At 38.3% G+C, this 17,676-nt stretch overlaps 1 protein-coding gene across 2 annotated transcripts in view; it reads right to left on the minus strand.

Moving 5' to 3' along the window:
* The window catches only part of Xirp2 (xin actin binding repeat containing 2), a 293,783-nt gene that overhangs the window by 19,198 nt on the left and 256,909 nt on the right, over positions 1 to 17,676 (minus strand). For both annotated transcript variants that reach the window (XM_042055470.1, XM_038337549.1), the window contains 2 exons: positions 734 to 820; positions 277 to 349 (listed from right to left, as the gene is read on the minus strand). In XM_042055470.1, the coding sequence (XP_041911404.1) occupies positions 277 to 349; positions 734 to 820 (160 nt within the window). The remainder of the gene's footprint in view (positions 1 to 276; positions 350 to 733; positions 821 to 17,676) is intronic.

A 17,676-nucleotide genomic window follows, 5' to 3' on the forward strand; every position in this document is an offset into this window, starting at 1 on the left:
AAAAAACATTCAGTGGTGGTTAGCTTATTACCTTTCTGGAGTTTAGAATGAATTTATTATAGGTCTGATGGGCAATGAGCTATTTTAAAATATGTTACATGTACTAACACAGGCAAAATCTAATTATATGCAGAAATGCAATCCTGCCCCCTTTGGGAGCATGACTCACAGCTACTAAAGTTCCTTGGCAGGGAGGACTGGCTTCTGAACGTCCTCCAAACCCACGTACACAGAAAGGGCAAAGGTCAAGTGTGCCCAATTGTGCCAGATGGTTACCTGTTTCTTGAACATACTGACGGAGCTGTGAAGCTTGGTTTACTTCCTCAGTGTGCTTTTCAAGATGTGACGTCTGTTCCAAAAGACAATTTTAAAAAGAGTAATTGTTTTTAAGAAGTCAGTGATTTGAGTACTGAAAATAATCTTTATTTTGCAGCATTTTTCTTCTGAGAATTTGGTACATGTTGAGGGAGGCCAACTACTATTTCTATTGTTTATTTTATTGTGTACTCAAGTTATAACAGAACATATGCGAATAACACCTAACTGCAGGCATATTTTTAGGCGGCTTGTTTCATTTTTCAAAATAGTTCTAACGGGAAAGTAGGGTTAGACACACTGCTGTATATTTATCCTAAGTACACATAGTAAAAGCATATGTTTACAGCAAAGTCAAAAAATTCTACACAGTCCTGGAGACCATTTGAAATTTTTTTGTGTGTTACTAAGCAATTACCATTTCTGTTTTGAAGACATCGGTTCCATGTGCTTTATAGAATTCTTGTTCATTCTTTCTCATCTCTTGACTGCTGTGGATTGCTTCCTGAAAATGACAGATAAACAGTCTGACCATTTCTTTATAAAATTCTGAAAAAATGAATTATTTTATTAATGTAATTTCAGTGACAGATAATTCAGAAAAGACGAAGAAGGGGGAGAAGGAGGAGGAGGATCAGTAGGAGCAGGAGCAGAGGTAGCATGGGCTTCCTCCTCATGTTTGACTGTGAAAACAAAAGGTTGTAAATATAACTATTTAAAATGACACAATCTAGTTTAATACATTAGAGGCTCGGAAATTCTGAATATGCCTCACTGGGTATTGGCAAGTGTTGCAAGGTATCAACTCCTTTCTGCAGGCCCTATGGGAGATCTCATTCCTTTGTCTTCGGAAGCTTCTAGAAGCAGCCACCCTCCTTTGCTCATGCCTTCCTCTTTCATTCAGCTGTAGTTCTTTCTCACCCCCACCTGTCTGATGTAATCTTCAGCTTCTAAGCACCTTTGTGACTGTATTGGACTGACCCAAATGAACATGGATTTGTCTCATCATAAAACTATGTGACTGGTAGCTTTATTTAATTTTGTGGCTGGACTGTGGGTAGGGGTAGGGAGATATGGGGACAGGGAAGAGTGTGGGTAGGAGGAGAGGAGATTAGCTTAAGGAGGGAATGCAGGAAGATCAATTAAAATTGAGGGGCATTTGAGGAGTACTGAAACTTAGTTCAGTAGAAACCTTATAAAATACATGAAGGCAATCCTAATGAAGTTTCCAAATAATGGAGGAGACAGAATCCCAACTGGCAATCCTTGTCACCCAATGAAGCTACCCATACTGGGAATTAGTTATATTCAGTTGCATTGCTGACTAAAGAGCATCCCATGGAAGTTCCCCACCAATCCAGGCTGCTGCCAAGACAATAGGGTGATCTCCACAAACCGAGAGTAAGAATCTATTGACAAACACCAACACAACTCATTGATCATGGAGAGAGTGAGCAGAGAACCTTCACTTTTAGGTTCTAGTGTCTTTGATACAGAAAGGTACTTTGCAGGTTACCAAAAGAGAAACAGAAACACCAAGCCAGCTGCCCAGCCTTTGATCTGCAATGCTTTTCTTCTGCAAAACATGCTAGGGCAATAGTGGCACAAAGCTTGTGGTAGTAACCAACCAACATCTGATTTGACTTAAGGCCTAATCCACAAGATGGAACTCATGTCAGACATTGTGTGTATGATCAAGAACCAGAGACTGGATAGCCCAAAGATCTAGGATCAAACCAAATACTACCAGTATTAAAATAATAAAAACAAAACAAGACAAAAAACCCAAAAAACAAAAAACAGAGATAAAATGACCCCTAAATGATATTCTGCTATACTCATAGATTAGTGCCTTATTTAGCCATCACACACACACACACACACACACACACACACACACACACACACACCACACACACGTGCGTGCGCGCGTGCACACACAGAGAGACAGAGAGAGACAGAGAGAGAAACAGAGAGAGAGATAGACAGAGAGACAGAGACAGAAAGAGAGGGACACACACACAGAGAGAGAGAGAGAGAGAGAGAGAGAGAGAGAGAGAGAGAGAGAGAGAGAGAGAGAGAGAGAGAGAGAGAGACACAGAGAGAGAGAGACAGACAGACAGACAGACAGACAGACAGACCTTGGAACACACAGTTCTAAATGGGATGTGTCTACCTCCCCTCAGGGATCAGGGAACCCAACAGAAGAGGAAGCAGAAAAAAGTGTGTGTGAGAGTCAGAGGGAATGGAGGACACATAGAGAACAAGACCTTCCACGTCAAAGGAGCAAAGCTCATGTGAACTCACAGAGACTGAGTCAGTGCTCACAGGGCCTGTACGGATCTGCACCACGTCCTCTGTGTATATACTGGAGTTTTCAGCTTAATATTTTATGGCAATCCCGAATGTGTGCCTGAGTGAGTCTCTGATTCTGTGCTTTCTCTTGGGTTCTTTTCCTTGTGTTGGCTTGTTTTATCCAAATTCTATTTGATTTTATTTTGTTTTATTTTGTTCTCTTTTATTTTGTTATCTCTTAGAAGGCTGCTGATTTCTAATGAGAGACATAAGGGTGTGGATCCAGAGGGAAGGGAGGTAGGGTGGAACTGGGAAGCATAGAGGGAGAAGAAACTATAATCAGGATATACTGTAGGAAAAATAATCTGTTTCAATAAAATGGAAAACAATTTAAAAAAATAAAAGTTTAAAAGTTTATGAAACTGACTTAAAGATTCAGGCCTACCGTGAATAAAATAATATGAACTTGGAACAAAAGAGGAAATGGGGTCTGTTCAGCTGGCTTTATAAGAATGTATGTGGCTGGAATTATACAATGTTGAAATCTCACACTTGTATTTATGTCTAAATTATTAATACTATTTTTGAGATCTGATATTTTAAATTATTTGTTATTAGTAAGAATAATCAAAATGTAGAGCTCAATAAAAAATCAATTAAAAAAGAATGATCAAGGGCTGGAGATATGGCTCAGCTCTTTTATTTTGTTCAAGACAGATTTTCTCTGTGTGGCTTTGGAGCCTGTCCTGGAACTCGCTCTGTAGACCAGACTGGCCTCAAACACACAGTTATCCGCCTGCCTCTGCCTCCCACGTGTGACTGCTGGGATTAAAGGTGTGTGCCACCATGGTCCAGCCTATGGCTCAGCTCTTAAGAGTGCTGGCTGCTCTACCAGAGGACTTGGGTTCAACTCCCAACACCCACATGACAATTCACAACTGTTTGTAACTCCAGTTTCAGGGGATCAGAAACCTGTGGCAAAACACTAATGCACATAAGAAAAAAGAATAATCTAGTGAGTATAAAGGTATATTGATTTTCTTAAGTGAACAGAATAGTAAGAATTAAGGTATTTTTTTTTACAGTGAGTTAAATAATTTTAAAGTATCAGTTTCTAATCTCTTAAAGTGTAAAATTAATTCATGGCATCTTGTTCTCGACTGTACCTCATATAAATTACATCACACATATAGGGTGTGCAATGTGGCTTCCCATTCCCATAAGGGCACTTGGCATGCAAGGCTAGACATCTGATAAGCTCAGCAACAGGTACTGCTGGTTTAGGAATATGTTAGATAATCTGATTCCATTATAGTTTTCTGGGAAGGATAATTAAGAAAAAGCTGCCCCAGAAATCTACAAAATATAATAGAAAATCTGGGGTTTATAATTTAAAAATGATTGGCATATTGTTTTATTAAAATAAAGTAGATATGTAAATATATTTTTCTAAGGAGAATAGTTTCCCACCCATAGTTAAGAACCTATGTACTTCAAGTGATATTAGGTATATGTTCCATTAAAAACAAGTTCACGTGAAGGAATCAAAATGGAAGAATAAACTGGTACAATCCTATTAATACATTGATTTTATCTAAACTCACTTGCCAGTGTGCTGTAGATGCTGAGGTATGGACCAATAAGGGGAAAAAATAACTTTATTCCTTAAGGAGGAGTGTAGAAAATAGGCGATCCATGTTGCTTCCTGTATGTTCAAAGAATCAGGATTCCATGTGATGAGATGCCTTGCATGGTTAAGCGCTTACCTCATGGTACTGGAAGCCGTGTACAAGACAGAATGAGAAGAGCCACCAAAGACAGCAGGCAGGGAAAGCTCAGGGGACAAATGGTAACTCTTTTGGTTAGCGACAGAGCTTTCACCTCTAGAGAAGTAGGGAGAGCTTCTGGAATGTTCTTGGTGCCAACAGTTCAGTGAAAGAACAAGGGGCACTGAGAACCAGACGCAGCGTGATCACGTCCACGGGATCAGGTCTCTGACTGGAAGCCTATCTGCCAGTGCTGGCCTCCTAACACACTTTATCTGTTCTACACCGTGACTTTTAACATTTTGGATTAGTTCACACTACCAATGTTAATGTTTCTTCCTCCTTTTAAAGGTGAATATCTGATGATAACGGGTTCATATCTCAGCGTAATAGCATCTGGCCAACATAAAGTAGTGGAAGTTCTTCTTGAATGGGGCAAATACCATCAAGTCAATATCCCTATTATTTTCCCAGATTTGTCTAACGACATCTAAACTATGCCTTCATTTTGGAACCCAAAGAAACATCAGCTTCTGGTACTTGCCACCAATGGTTATTCTGAAAGAGTAAAGTGACAACATTCTCTGTCGTATGAAAGACAAAGGCAATATATATGTGATAAAAAACCAGAAAAAAATGCATTTCTGACATGTGACTTGAAATTTATCACTTTCCAGAGGGGAAAAAATTATAGTTAGCATGTACACATTCAAGAAGAAACTAGCCAACACTTATCACCTCCAAATGCACTTTCTTATAGGAGATGGAGCAACAGAAGCAATCCAAGTGCATATCAATTTTATTTATAGTTGTAGATTTCAGCTTCGGCATTTATGTGCCATTGCTAAGTAGAACTGTAATTGCTACACCAGTCTGATGTGCGAGCGTCAGTGCATCAATTTTTACTGTCCCCTGGTTGCCGTAACTTAGCACAAAATCTTGCTTAAAATATTCCAAGATCGTGTTTCTGCCATTTATTCTGCCTTCCATTTTGCAAGTAGGTATAATTTGAATTTTAAATTTGACTCTCTCTTAATTTTTGTTGTCTAGATTTTAGGATTAGGGAAAAGGATATATCATTGCTATGCGCCGGCAGAACTCGCATTACACAAATAAAATATCATAAAGAATTCAAGTCAGAACACTACACACAAGTTCACACAAAGTGATTCATGAAATTGGTCACTGAAATTCAATCCACCTAGAAACCAGGCTGAGCGAGAAAAACATGCTGCTCTGTCCTCAGATAGATCAGCTAATAGCTAAGAATGAGGAGTCAATATTAACTTCCCCCTGTCCTGGATACATTGTAATCTTTGCCAAATCACTAAAACATACTTAAATTCAGGTTTTCCATTTCATGTTGCTATTAAAAAGTAGAATAAGAGAAAATATAAATACTTGAACTCTAAAATCTGAAAGATTTAAGCACAATTACAAAACATTGTTAAGGTATAAGCATGGTTTACATGTATTTGATGTCAGCTCTTATACTAGCCAGGTGTATTACACAAAATTACACAAACTCTTTTTTTCTTTTGCAAAGAAATTGTCCACATTCTGCTTTTCCAGTCTGTTACTGTCATTTCAGGAAAAGGCAATGCTAATTTTTACCAACAAAAATGTATATTCATTCTAAGGCTACCGAGGAAGAAAAAAATGAGTCTTTTGATGCTGACTCACTATTATTATGAACTTAGACTTCTCCATGCTAGAATGAAAACGAATGAAAAAAAGCTGGCAGAATCATGGCCACCTGCCTCTCACAGTAAAAAAATAGTTTGTGCTTGACATCAGGGGAGACATTTTACCTACAACTAATCTCATTTGCAACGAAAGTAGAAGGGGCCATGGTGTGTTAACTTATTTGCATTTCTGTCAAACAGACATAAATGATATATAAAAACATGCCTGTTATCCTGTGGGCTCAAGATTGATAGGGCAAGTCACTTTTTCTTTTCAGGTCTGGGTTTAATAAACCTATGTTTCAGTCAGTCATTTTTCTTGATTTGCCTATATTTAAGGTAATATGTTTCCTTTACTTTTTCTTTTTTAAACATTTTAAAAACATATGCTAAAATCATAATCTGCAACTGACATACATGTGTTGGGTTTATGATTTAATATCTTTCATATTCACTATATTCTTTGAAGGCATGGCTCAATTTTCTTCTCTTTTAAAAAACTTCTGACTGCTCTTCATAAGGTTAGATATTCTTGCTTCTCTGTTGTTTTTATTCCCTCAACTGTCTGCTTACATTTTTGTTATTTAGCTATTATATTGCCCAGCTATACTTAACAGGCATAGTTGGTGTTAATGTATATAACATTAACATATGAATAGTTTACAAAGTCTACTAAGAGACAGGGTGCTTGATTTGAGTGATCAGAATGCTTATGGGATAATGTGGGCAGAGCAGTAGTAAGATGAAAGGCAGCAAGCATCATTAGAGGGAAAACAAGCTGTACCAAGAAGCAATAAATACACAAACAAGAAACAAATGGAGGCAAAGAATCTTCAAACCCAGAAAACACACTTTCAACTACCTTTGAAAACCATACTAATGGCGCTGAGAAAACTAGTTCTTATTCATCTCCTTAGTGAGCTTGTTTTACTCATAAGGCTGATGAATCTTACATGCTGACAAGCACCACATATAAACAGCATTAGAAGGCATTGAGCAAAATTATGGTGACATGAAAGCAAGGTTGTGATAGTTGTAATAATAAAAATTGCTTTGTTTAATTTTAAATTTTTGAGAATTACAGGAAAAACAAGTATTATGGCAATTGTAAGCTCTGATTCTTTGTGTGACTCACTATACTCAGAACCAAAATTTTACTTGTTCTAGTATAAAATTATGAGAACCTGCAGCAAAACTCTCATATCATAAGAGGCTATGCATCTATCTATTATCTATTTGTCTGTCTATCTATCTATCTATCTATCTATCTATCTATCTATCTATCTATCTCTCAATATATTTATCTATTGGTCATCTATCTATCATCCATATATAACTATCTATAATCTATATATATTTATCAGTCTTATTTCTCTATAGATATTTGATTTATCTCTCTCTATATATTTAAAATATAAAATGTTTCAACTTTAGACAAAATACTAAGTACATAGAAATGTGTGTGTAATTAAGCTTACTGCAAGAGTCCTGAAAAGGACTGTCATATAATTAATTTTAACTCTTTGATTAAATTGGATTTGGTTCTATACAAACATGATATCAACAGTAATTTTAAATAAAAGATGCTTAGTTTCAAAGTGGAAAAGAGGGTTGTCTTTCTCAGGTTAGATTCTGAACACTCATTGCTGAGTTTAAGTGCTGAGACACCCAACTGTCCTTTACGCATTTTATTTATAGAACCATCAAGCCTGAATCTAAGAGGGCTGAAGATTCATAAAAGCAGCATATCAAATATGTACTCTCAACTGGGTCATCAAGCATATTAGTTACATAAATAACAATATTTATTTGACAAATGGAAAAAGCAGCTTACTATAAACATTCAACTTAAAATAAATAAAAGATTCTCTCTAGAGGTTTTATGTAGAAATACGTTAAGATACATACGTAAATGATGGAGGACTCTCATTGGTTAACACTTGGGAGGCAGAGGTAGATTGACCTCTGTGACTTCAAGAGGTAGAGGTAGATTGACCTCTGTGACTTCAAGGTGTGGTAGCACACACCTTTAATCCCAGTCCTGGGAGGCAGAGACATGGCCGGGGAGCTGGGCGGGACAAAAAGCAGGCCTGCCCGCAGCTCATTACTACACGTATATAATATTTCAGTTCCACATAAACTGAAACACCTTATAACCAAAGGGAAACTAGGGTTATAAATAATAGTTCAGCAAAGGGAAAGTGACCAAAACTATAAAAGCAGTAAAATTGTCTATTACAAGTTTAAAAACATCAAAATATTCCAAGAAAAAGACAACCCAAGGCAAGAGTTTTCCCTATATTAATTAATAAAAGCCAAGATGGAAGAATCTAAGCCTTGATCTTAGTAACCCTTAACTTACTTAGGCACAAGCTAGCTAAGTCTTTGTAAGTGCTTCTTCAGCTTGAGCTTTCTCTTCAGACCTATTTAACCCCGCAGAATCTGAACTGTTTTAATACTTCAACTTATCCTATCCCATTCTAACCTTAACATCACTTATATTAATCATTTACAGGCATAATAATCTTTCTAGAAAGCATATCTATTTATCTTAAGCCCCTGTTAAAATTTCAGAGGTCCTTGGTGGCTTAAGAATAATTTGACAAATGTTTAACATATTATTTTTCATTAGTAGTTTCCTTTACGTTTACGCCTCCAGCATCATGCCTATGCCGTTCTTCGCCATATTTACACATGCGCAGTTCTCTCTTACATGAGTTGTGCCTTAGCTTAAACTCAGTCTGAGTTTCAGCTGGCGTATCTTGGGCCCTCAGGTGTCGTTGATCTTCTATTGCTTAAGTTTGTGCAAGCCCAGAAACCAAAGAAAAATCAAGCATCACGAGCACCTCTTTCCTCTAGTGGAGAAATAGTGGGCTTAAGGGGTTTCTTTAAGAGAGATGGGCAAATTGTACATGTTGTAGGCTTCCAAACCAACACCATCCCTTAGACATGGAAATAATCTCTAAAGACAAGGTCAGAGGGTGGCCATGTGACCCCCCCTAGTCAGTGGCCTCTTGTTCCTTTTTCTTGAATTGCTACATAATGAACAGTCAGTTCACAGTAAAAAGGTGGAACTCTACAGACTGATTTCTACCCTTTTTCCTTTAATAAAAGTCATTGTTGTATGACTTTTATCTTGACTATAAACAATATTAAAATTTTTTTCCGGGTGGTGGTGGCATACAACTTTAATCCCAGCCCTCGGGAGGCAGAGGCAGGCAGATCTCTGTGAGTTCGAGGCCAACCTAGTCTACAAGAGCTAGTTCCAGGACAGGCTCCAAAGCTACAGAGAAACCCTGTCTCGAAAAACCTTTTAAACATTTAGGTTCTTTCACTCGTACCTACCACTTTCAAGTGGGTCTGACTGATGGTATAAGCAGAAAGGAGTTTATTAAAGAGACACTAGATGATAGGCGTGTGTCATGCATCTCAAGAATCTCTAGAAAAGCAGGAATAAGTCTGTATACATTAACAATGTAGAGTACAGTTGTCATATCTTAAGGTCATGGATCCTGCATCCTACATCATTAACTTTCTATGCCTTTCCACAGCTGGAGGCCTGATCGATGCAGTAGAATTCAGAGATACAGATTCAGGGTTCCAGAAAGTCCAGTGAATATGTGATATTTGCAGTGTCTCCTAGTACTGACAGATTCTCCTTCACTGAGAAATAAAACTGAAGGAATTTTGGGTATTCAAATATGTGATCATTCATTTCTCTTGCTAAAAAATATTAATCATGATTTCTGAAGTATTCTTAACCAATTGGGAAGTAGTGGAAACCAAAATAGAATCCATGGCTTTCACTTTTGACATCAGACGACACAGTAGAAAGAACTACTCAGGTCTTTGAGGGAGTTGATTTGAGGGAGGCTTATTTATTTTAAATAAATTCCACATAATTTTATAAGAACTGTATGCAGACGTTGAGAGCACAACATGTCTGATAGAAATGTCATTAAGAGTTCCTCCTCCACAAACGTACCCGACTGTACTCTCCTTCTGAGTCTGTGAGGCCATCAGTCTTTTTGTGCTGGGTCAAATGACATTTTTAATCTTTGTGTAAAATCCAAACAAGAAAGATGAAGGAGAAAATAGATTTGGTTTTCACGTAAGTACCCTAGTTTGTCTGTGCAAACAAAGCACATCATTGTAAATACTAATTATAGTTAAAGATGAATTAGGTTGATCACTTGGATTTTCAAATAAAGAACATTGCAAGTGTGGCTGTCCATAATTGCCCAGGTGAGTGTATCTACTGGTGACCTCCAAAGATAAATGAAAAAGCTGAGCGTGACAAACAGAACTGCTGGATTATGCCTGGAGTTCACCGTCAGCTAAAGTGAGAAATGAGGTAAAAAGTCATAACTAATTGCAACCTCACATAGAATCCTTGTTACTAAGCTTCTGAGGCAGAGGTTGTGGAAGCGCTGAAGAAAACAGGCCTACCTAAAGCCTTAAAGCGTGTTGGAACATCACATTCAATACAGAAGGCCCAGTATGCTGTATAACATCCAATTTCACGAAAATTCTGAATTGAAACACATTGATTACAAATAATTGTAACAAGCCAAAGGAGTTTAAAAAGAAATTAAATATGCAATTAAAAAAAGAAACTACAAAAGTAGCTCGGGGATGAGAAATACCCGATGTCTAAGACAAGATAATCATGTGTTCGAGACCAGAATTAGCTATACAGTGTGACACAATCTATAAAACTTATTGGAAACCAAGCAGAAAAATCTGAAAGCATGCTGTAAATATAGCACACTAAGCAGCAGCCTACTAAACTAATATTTTAATACTTAAATACAATAAATGAAGCACCCAATACGAATTTACAATCGTCTTTTTTGTTTTTTTTTTTTGTTTTTTTTTTTTTTTTTTTTTTTGGTTTTTCGAGACAGGGTTTCTCTGCATCTTTTTTAGAGCCTGTCCTGGAACTAGCTCTTGTAGACCAGGCTGGTCTCGAACTCATAGAGATCCGCCTGCCTCTGCCTCCCGAGTGCTGGGATTAAAGGCGTGCGCCACCGCCGCCCGGCTCTGCAATTGTCTTAAAATACAGAGTTCTTGTTACAATTTCTCATTATAGCTAGCCCTGTGGAACAGTGACAAAAAAAGAGAAATAATAACATATAATTCCTGTGATAAAAGACTCATAAACAGAATGTCAAACTGTAAGAATGCCTCAGTGAGACCTGCACTATTTTTTTTTTTTCTGAATGCTTTGAAATGTTACAATGTTATATTGCAATTCGTATGCCGAGGAAGGGGAATACATTTTGGTCCCCACAGCAGGATGCACTCAGATCTCTACAGGACACGGATACTTACCCTAGGGCAAGACATGCCAAGTGGACTTAACCTTCTTTTGTTTTTTTATAGGTTATTCTATCAATAAGGAGGAACATGAAGAGGGCCCCATGTACTCATTCTTACTAACGAGATGGACAACTTGTTCTTGACTTTAGATAGATTGTTCAGGAGAGAAAGACAAAAGAGAATCCAAGAAAAGTCCATTCCATCGGAAGATACAGTCAAACTTTCTGTTCTGAAATGCTGATATTTATGAAGAAACTAGGGAAATGAAAAATTTTCCAAGCACATTTCTGCAACTGCATTGTTCTAAGGACAGAACTACTGAGAGCCTGTTCCTTTGCTCAGGCCTTGTGTTCTTCCAGCTCGTTTCTAGCATGATAATTTCTTTGTAATTATGCAAATTAATAACTAAATGAACATCCAAAGAAAAGACAAGCTTGACTCAATCCAATCGTTTTCAAAGATCCACGAGGAAGGGTTTATTTTGAGAGCTGTAGATGAAGAAGTTTATCAGAAGCAGCTAATAATATCCTCTGAACTCAAGTACAACAAACACCTATTTTTTTAATAAAAGTAACCATGTGAAAAAAGCACATTTTGCAGATTTCAGTGAGTTCTACAAACAATGATTCTGTAATATGAATGTTTTCTTTTGTTGGTATGTTTTCCTTGCTTCTTACAACATAGGCAAATGCAAGAACTGAAAATAGTGGAGCTTGCTGTTCCATTTTAAAAAAAACCGAAAACACAGCAAATTTAGCCAGTATATTAGGAAACATAATTTATATACTTGAGAACTATTTTCAGTACAGTTAGATAAAACGTTAACCCATAATTTGAAGCTAGTCTGAGTTTTCTGATAGAAGAAACAGTATAGTACCATTTTAACTTTTCCTAAATGTCCATTAGTTCTCATAAGATACATAAAATTCCATTAAGTATTTCATATAATTATCAACTAGAAACACTTTTGAAATCATCTAGTGAAGTATGGCAAGGCCATTCTGTTATGATCTTTTGTCTTTAGGCATTGTGAAAATATCTGTCTCCCTACTTTCTTGGTAAAACGATTCTGAGTCATTTAACTTTAAAGGAGCAAAAGAAATAAATGTAAGAATGTCTGACTTCTGTAAATGAAACTGAAACCGTGTTCCGTAAGCACAAACCGGACTGCAGGAACAGCAGACCTGCAATAACATTACGAAGTAGTGGTTCTGATGCAGTAAGACTCCAATAATTGGGGAGAACACTCGCTCCTACAAATTCTATTTGAAACAATGAATAAAATAAATTTCAGAAAGAAAAAACAAGTATTTCAAGATTTTCTTTTTTTTTTTGCAGCACAGTTTTTCTCAAGCCTATTTGTCCTGTCCACTGTACCCTCCATATATTAACATTTCCAAACCCCTTGAAGTCACCAAGATCTGTTCCTTTATCCCTCCTCCCCTTCTTCCTTTTTAAACAGTAGAGGAACTGACACTGAGTGGGTGTTCATACAGATGGCACTATTTTACCAGGAAGATGGAGCTTCCATAAAAGACTCAGGCCAATGTTCTGCACAGCGCCGGGGGAGATGAGATTCCCTTTATCATGAGGTACTAGAACGTGCTGCAGTGTTCCCAGGAGGAGGGAGGAGACAGCCTCTCTGTGCTCCAGCAGGATTACTCATATACCAACAGGTTTCACCTCACAAAGCTGAAAGGCAAATTACGAGGGGACCGTGACCAAGACTTGACTGTCATGCCTCAGCAGGCTGGTAGCAATTAATATCGGCTACCCTTGAGGACAGGAGAGGTTGCAAATTATCATGTGTGTCTACAGAGCAATGCGACGGATATGAGTAGATCACGGAAGTCTGTCTTACCCTATTTTATGAGCACACCTTGCATCCCAGGGAAAGGTTACATATTGGTTTAGCCATGTAAAGATCTAAAAGTCTACAGACACCTTTACATACTTAGTTAATAAAACTTTACACTTATAATTAAAGTGCTCTGTCATTCACAAAATATTACTACTGATATAAAAATATTGAAGATTCATATCCAAGGGACATTAAGTGCACAGGTTATATAACATGGTGAATTTTTTTTACTACAGATGGAAAGAATGAATTCATTACATCCAAGTTTTAATCAATTAGTAGAACACCAGTTTAATGAACTAATGAATTTATTCATTCCTTTGGATTTTTGTTGTACTAGTTTAGTTTAATACTTTAACATACCCTTAAATTATATCATACTAGTTAATGTGTTTTAAAAATTCTAATGCATAATCTAGAATCACAAATATGCTATTTTCAATATAGTTTGTTACTAAGAAAAATATTAACTGGTTTGTGGGGTTCTCATAAATTGCCTGTTTGGCTGTCTAATTAATGTTTTTACATTTAACTATAGCTTCTTTAAAGCCTTGCTTTCTTCACCCTTTCACCTCGTGTTCTGTTCCTTGACCATAGCCAGCATCTCAAAATAAAGGCCCAAAGGAGCAGGAAGGCACAGCTATCAGGAGAGGCCAGAGTGGTAGGCAGGAAGTAAGCCTCAGGTAACAGAAAGAGAAAGAGGGAGAGAGCGAGAGAGGGAGAGAGGGAGAGAAGGAGAGAAAGAGAAAAGAAAAGAGGGGCAGAGGGATGAGGGGAAAGACAGAGAGGGAGGAGAGAGAAGAAAGGGTCAGTTTTGAAATAATGAGTTTTGACTCAAATATGTAACATGTTCGTTGTTACAGACGAAAATGACTCTAAGAAAGTCAGGCATGCTGCACAGGCCTGTAGCCCAAGTGTTTGGGAAGTGTGTGGGGGAGGCAAAAAGATCAAGAGTTATAGGCAGTCTCAGCTACATAGTGATTTCAAAGCCAGCCTGGACTGTATGAGACTTTGTAGTTCACAAACAAATAACCAGATACATAGACAGACAAAGAATACTTCAGAGAGCTACGTACATCCCAATCCTTCATCTAACAACTAACTAACTAACTAACTAACTAGAATCAGAACCAGCCCAGAGTGTTCATGGTATTCCATTATATAGGTCTACATGGAGATGGGTTTTGATGCCAAAATTTCTACTAGACACTTAGACCCAGATCAATAGGGAAGATGCTAAGTTTGTAAAGAGTGGGTTTAGGTGTAGGGTCAGGAAATCTGTATGGTTTGCTAGATGGCTTGCTGCAAGAATAGAGGATTCCAGAAAAGCAGATAGCAGACTCAACCACTATCCTCTGCCACTGCATCTGGACTCAAGCCGAGAAGTAACAGGTAGGTTATTCTCAAGTAGGCCCCAGGCAAGGGAAAAATTAGTGGTTTGTAGAGGATCTTAAGGCAGGTGACTCTGTCTTCCATCATGAGAAATAGAAATCTAGAATCCGTCTGCCTTTTGTGATTTGCTCCAGATCGCTAGCAGAGGAAGTACAACAGTCAGTGAAGATGCTCCACAACTTGATCAAAGGAGCTCCTCTTAGAATAGAATTTCATGGGATTTAATTTGCATTAAAAATAATGCAAGATCCTACCATGCCCTATAGAGATACAAGAAGTTGGGAATGAGCAAGAAGAGGGCAGAGAGACTGGTGACAGCCAGCTGCAGCATGGTACAGTCAGAGAACCATGGATATAGACATTCAGGAGACTGCCCAAAAGTTCCTAAAGCAGGAATAGGAAAAAAAAAAACAGTCAGTCATGAAACATGTACCTACAGATGAACAATGGGGTTGAAGTTGGCACCTTTACTTTCTAAACTGAAGAGAGCAGTGAAGAACTGTGGAGAACAGCGGTGGTTGACTAAGGGATAGTCACCAGCTGGGATGTTCACATAATCATAAGCCAACTGAAGTCTGCACAGATCAGGCCCCATGAGTGTTCCAGATGTGAACTGATGAGGCCACTGGACCACCATTTGGTAAGCACTTGGTCTTCGGATTCTTATTCTGGGTCAGTGCTAAATTAATCTTTTGTCACTTCAGCCAGAGGCACAAAGGAAGAACTATAGAAGGTAAACAGGCCACAGGGCTGGATTTGGGAAAAAACAACAACAAACAGAGGACGATTTGTCATTGGTTTTAACTTTTAACCAAGCGAGTCTGCTGCAGGCAACCAGTATATGGTCCCCATTTATGTGGCAGTATCTCTGTGGGTTGTTCCAATGGCACACACCATATTATACCACAGGTTACTTTTTTCCCTTTCCACCCAACAAGTAAAATGTGCTGAGAAGTCATAACACGCAGAGCAGTAATTTCAGTATGCATAGAAATGGCAAACCAACCCCTTCAATCCATCCTCTCTTCTTCGTTACTTCAAGTAGTATAGCTTTTTCTTTTCTGCCTGATTCAATTCATACACTAACTAAATCATCTTTTTCTCATACATCTTGCCACAATACCATGAACAAAGGAGTCTCCAAAAGCCAGTGCTAGCCTTTTCAATTGCTTCTACTTAAAAACCAAACTCCATTCATTGTGGCATCCCGGAGACATGCCATGCCTGCACAAAAGGGCTTTCTTCTTTTTCCTCTCCCCTGTGTTCTGAGAGGTTTGACACATCATCTTTTCTATTTCTTAGACGAGGCTAAGCACTTTTCCTCAGAGGAAGAGCTGCTTACTATTCTAAATTTTAAAATGTGCACTCAGCAGTGTTTCTGACGATTCCAGAACAACACATGCCCAAAGCACATACAGGTATGCTCGTTTTAAGATAATTTCTAATTATTTCTGCAGCTCCTAAGAAACGGGTGTTACCTAGAGCTAAACAAAAAACTGACAGGAATGTTAAGTTGTAAAGGAATCTTCAAGTCCTTCCACATACATAAAGATTTTAAAAACAACCTTTCTAAGTGAAGAATTATTATCCTCAGTAAAACGGACTGGTCAGGTAATTCAGGTCTCCCTGTACCCCCTCCCCATCCTTTTTCTGTCTCTCTATTCCTTTCTCTCCTCCTCTTGTTGTCTGCCTGTTAAGATGTGATAAGAAAAACCTTACTGGGTTCCATAACCTTGATGCTAGATACCGGCACCCTGAAATATGAGTCTCTACTTTTTAGATCATCATAAATGAACTAGTTTGTGGTATTATGTTTAGCAACACAATATAGAATAGAATAGGTGGATGACTCAGGGATTATAACCCAAGTTGTCTGACTTGGGAGCCAGGGGCACAACATTACTACAGACTGCTTTATTTTGAGTGCTATTATTTTCCATTATTTAAAATAGTATATATAATTAGAATACAATACAAGACATTTTTGGCCATAACCTTTAGTTTTGATGGTGACCTGGGTCAGGGCAGAGTTGGTACTGTCAATATATGACCTTGAGAAATGATGTATGTGGCATAGATTAAAGGTATTTTTAAAGCATGAGTAACTCTGCAATGTGCACATCCAACTAATAAAAATATAGTTTGCTTGGAAATTATTGTGGGTCACTTTTATGGAATTGAAAACACTCAGATGTCATTTCTCATCTGTCACAAGCTGTCAGAAATGTTTTCTGTAGACCTAAAATTGTCCAGGGATCGCTCCAGAGCCATGTAGTCTTCCAGGGAATGACTGTTTATGTTTGCATTTGTGCAACAGCAAATGTGTGTGGAAAGTAGGTGCCTTCTTCCAGCACGTCTGAGATGGCAGTAGGGAGAAGGGCAGATACTTTTAGCTCTTGCTGAGGCCCAGGGCTGCAGTTACAAAGACACGTCATTTCCTGGGTGCTCCACAGCATTGAGCACGTTGAAAATGTGTGGGTCCCAACCTGTCCCTTCACACTGAAGCCACAGAATGAAGGAAGAAACAGCAAGAAACCAAGCAACTCCCCAAAGGAAGAGGCTTCTGGGCCGCCACAATTAGAGACCTCCTCGGTGGTGCACAAAGATGGCAGAAAGAGAAGGATGAGAAAATCCACTTTGAAAAATGGAAGGAGAATGCTGAGCTTGAGAAGGGGGCACGGAGTGCTAGACTGGTCTCTAGACTATGGGATCTGAGGCTTCTTTTGGAGGGCTGGGCACACTCTGGAGCTAGGCTGCAGCGACATTAAATAACTCTGCCAGTATATAGAGTGGTCCCTAAGCTGTACCCATAGAGCGAGCGGATATTACAGCATGGAAATGATATGTTAGTGAGTTTCTAAATGAGGAAAACAGTTAAAAGAGGATGAAAATTTCAAGAACACTTAGACAGAAGCTGCAGACTGGTGCACAGGCATGAACACGGGGAGACAAAGGGGAGTTTCTTTTCCATTGCATGCTCATTCCAGCAGCCGCTCCACGGTGAATTCTGAGGTCCTCATTTGAGGTTGAGAGAACTGAA

Source organism: Arvicola amphibius, chromosome 7, assembly GCF_903992535.2.
Source record: "Arvicola amphibius chromosome 7, mArvAmp1.2, whole genome shotgun sequence".
Taxonomy (NCBI): domain Eukaryota; kingdom Metazoa; phylum Chordata; class Mammalia; order Rodentia; family Cricetidae; genus Arvicola; species Arvicola amphibius.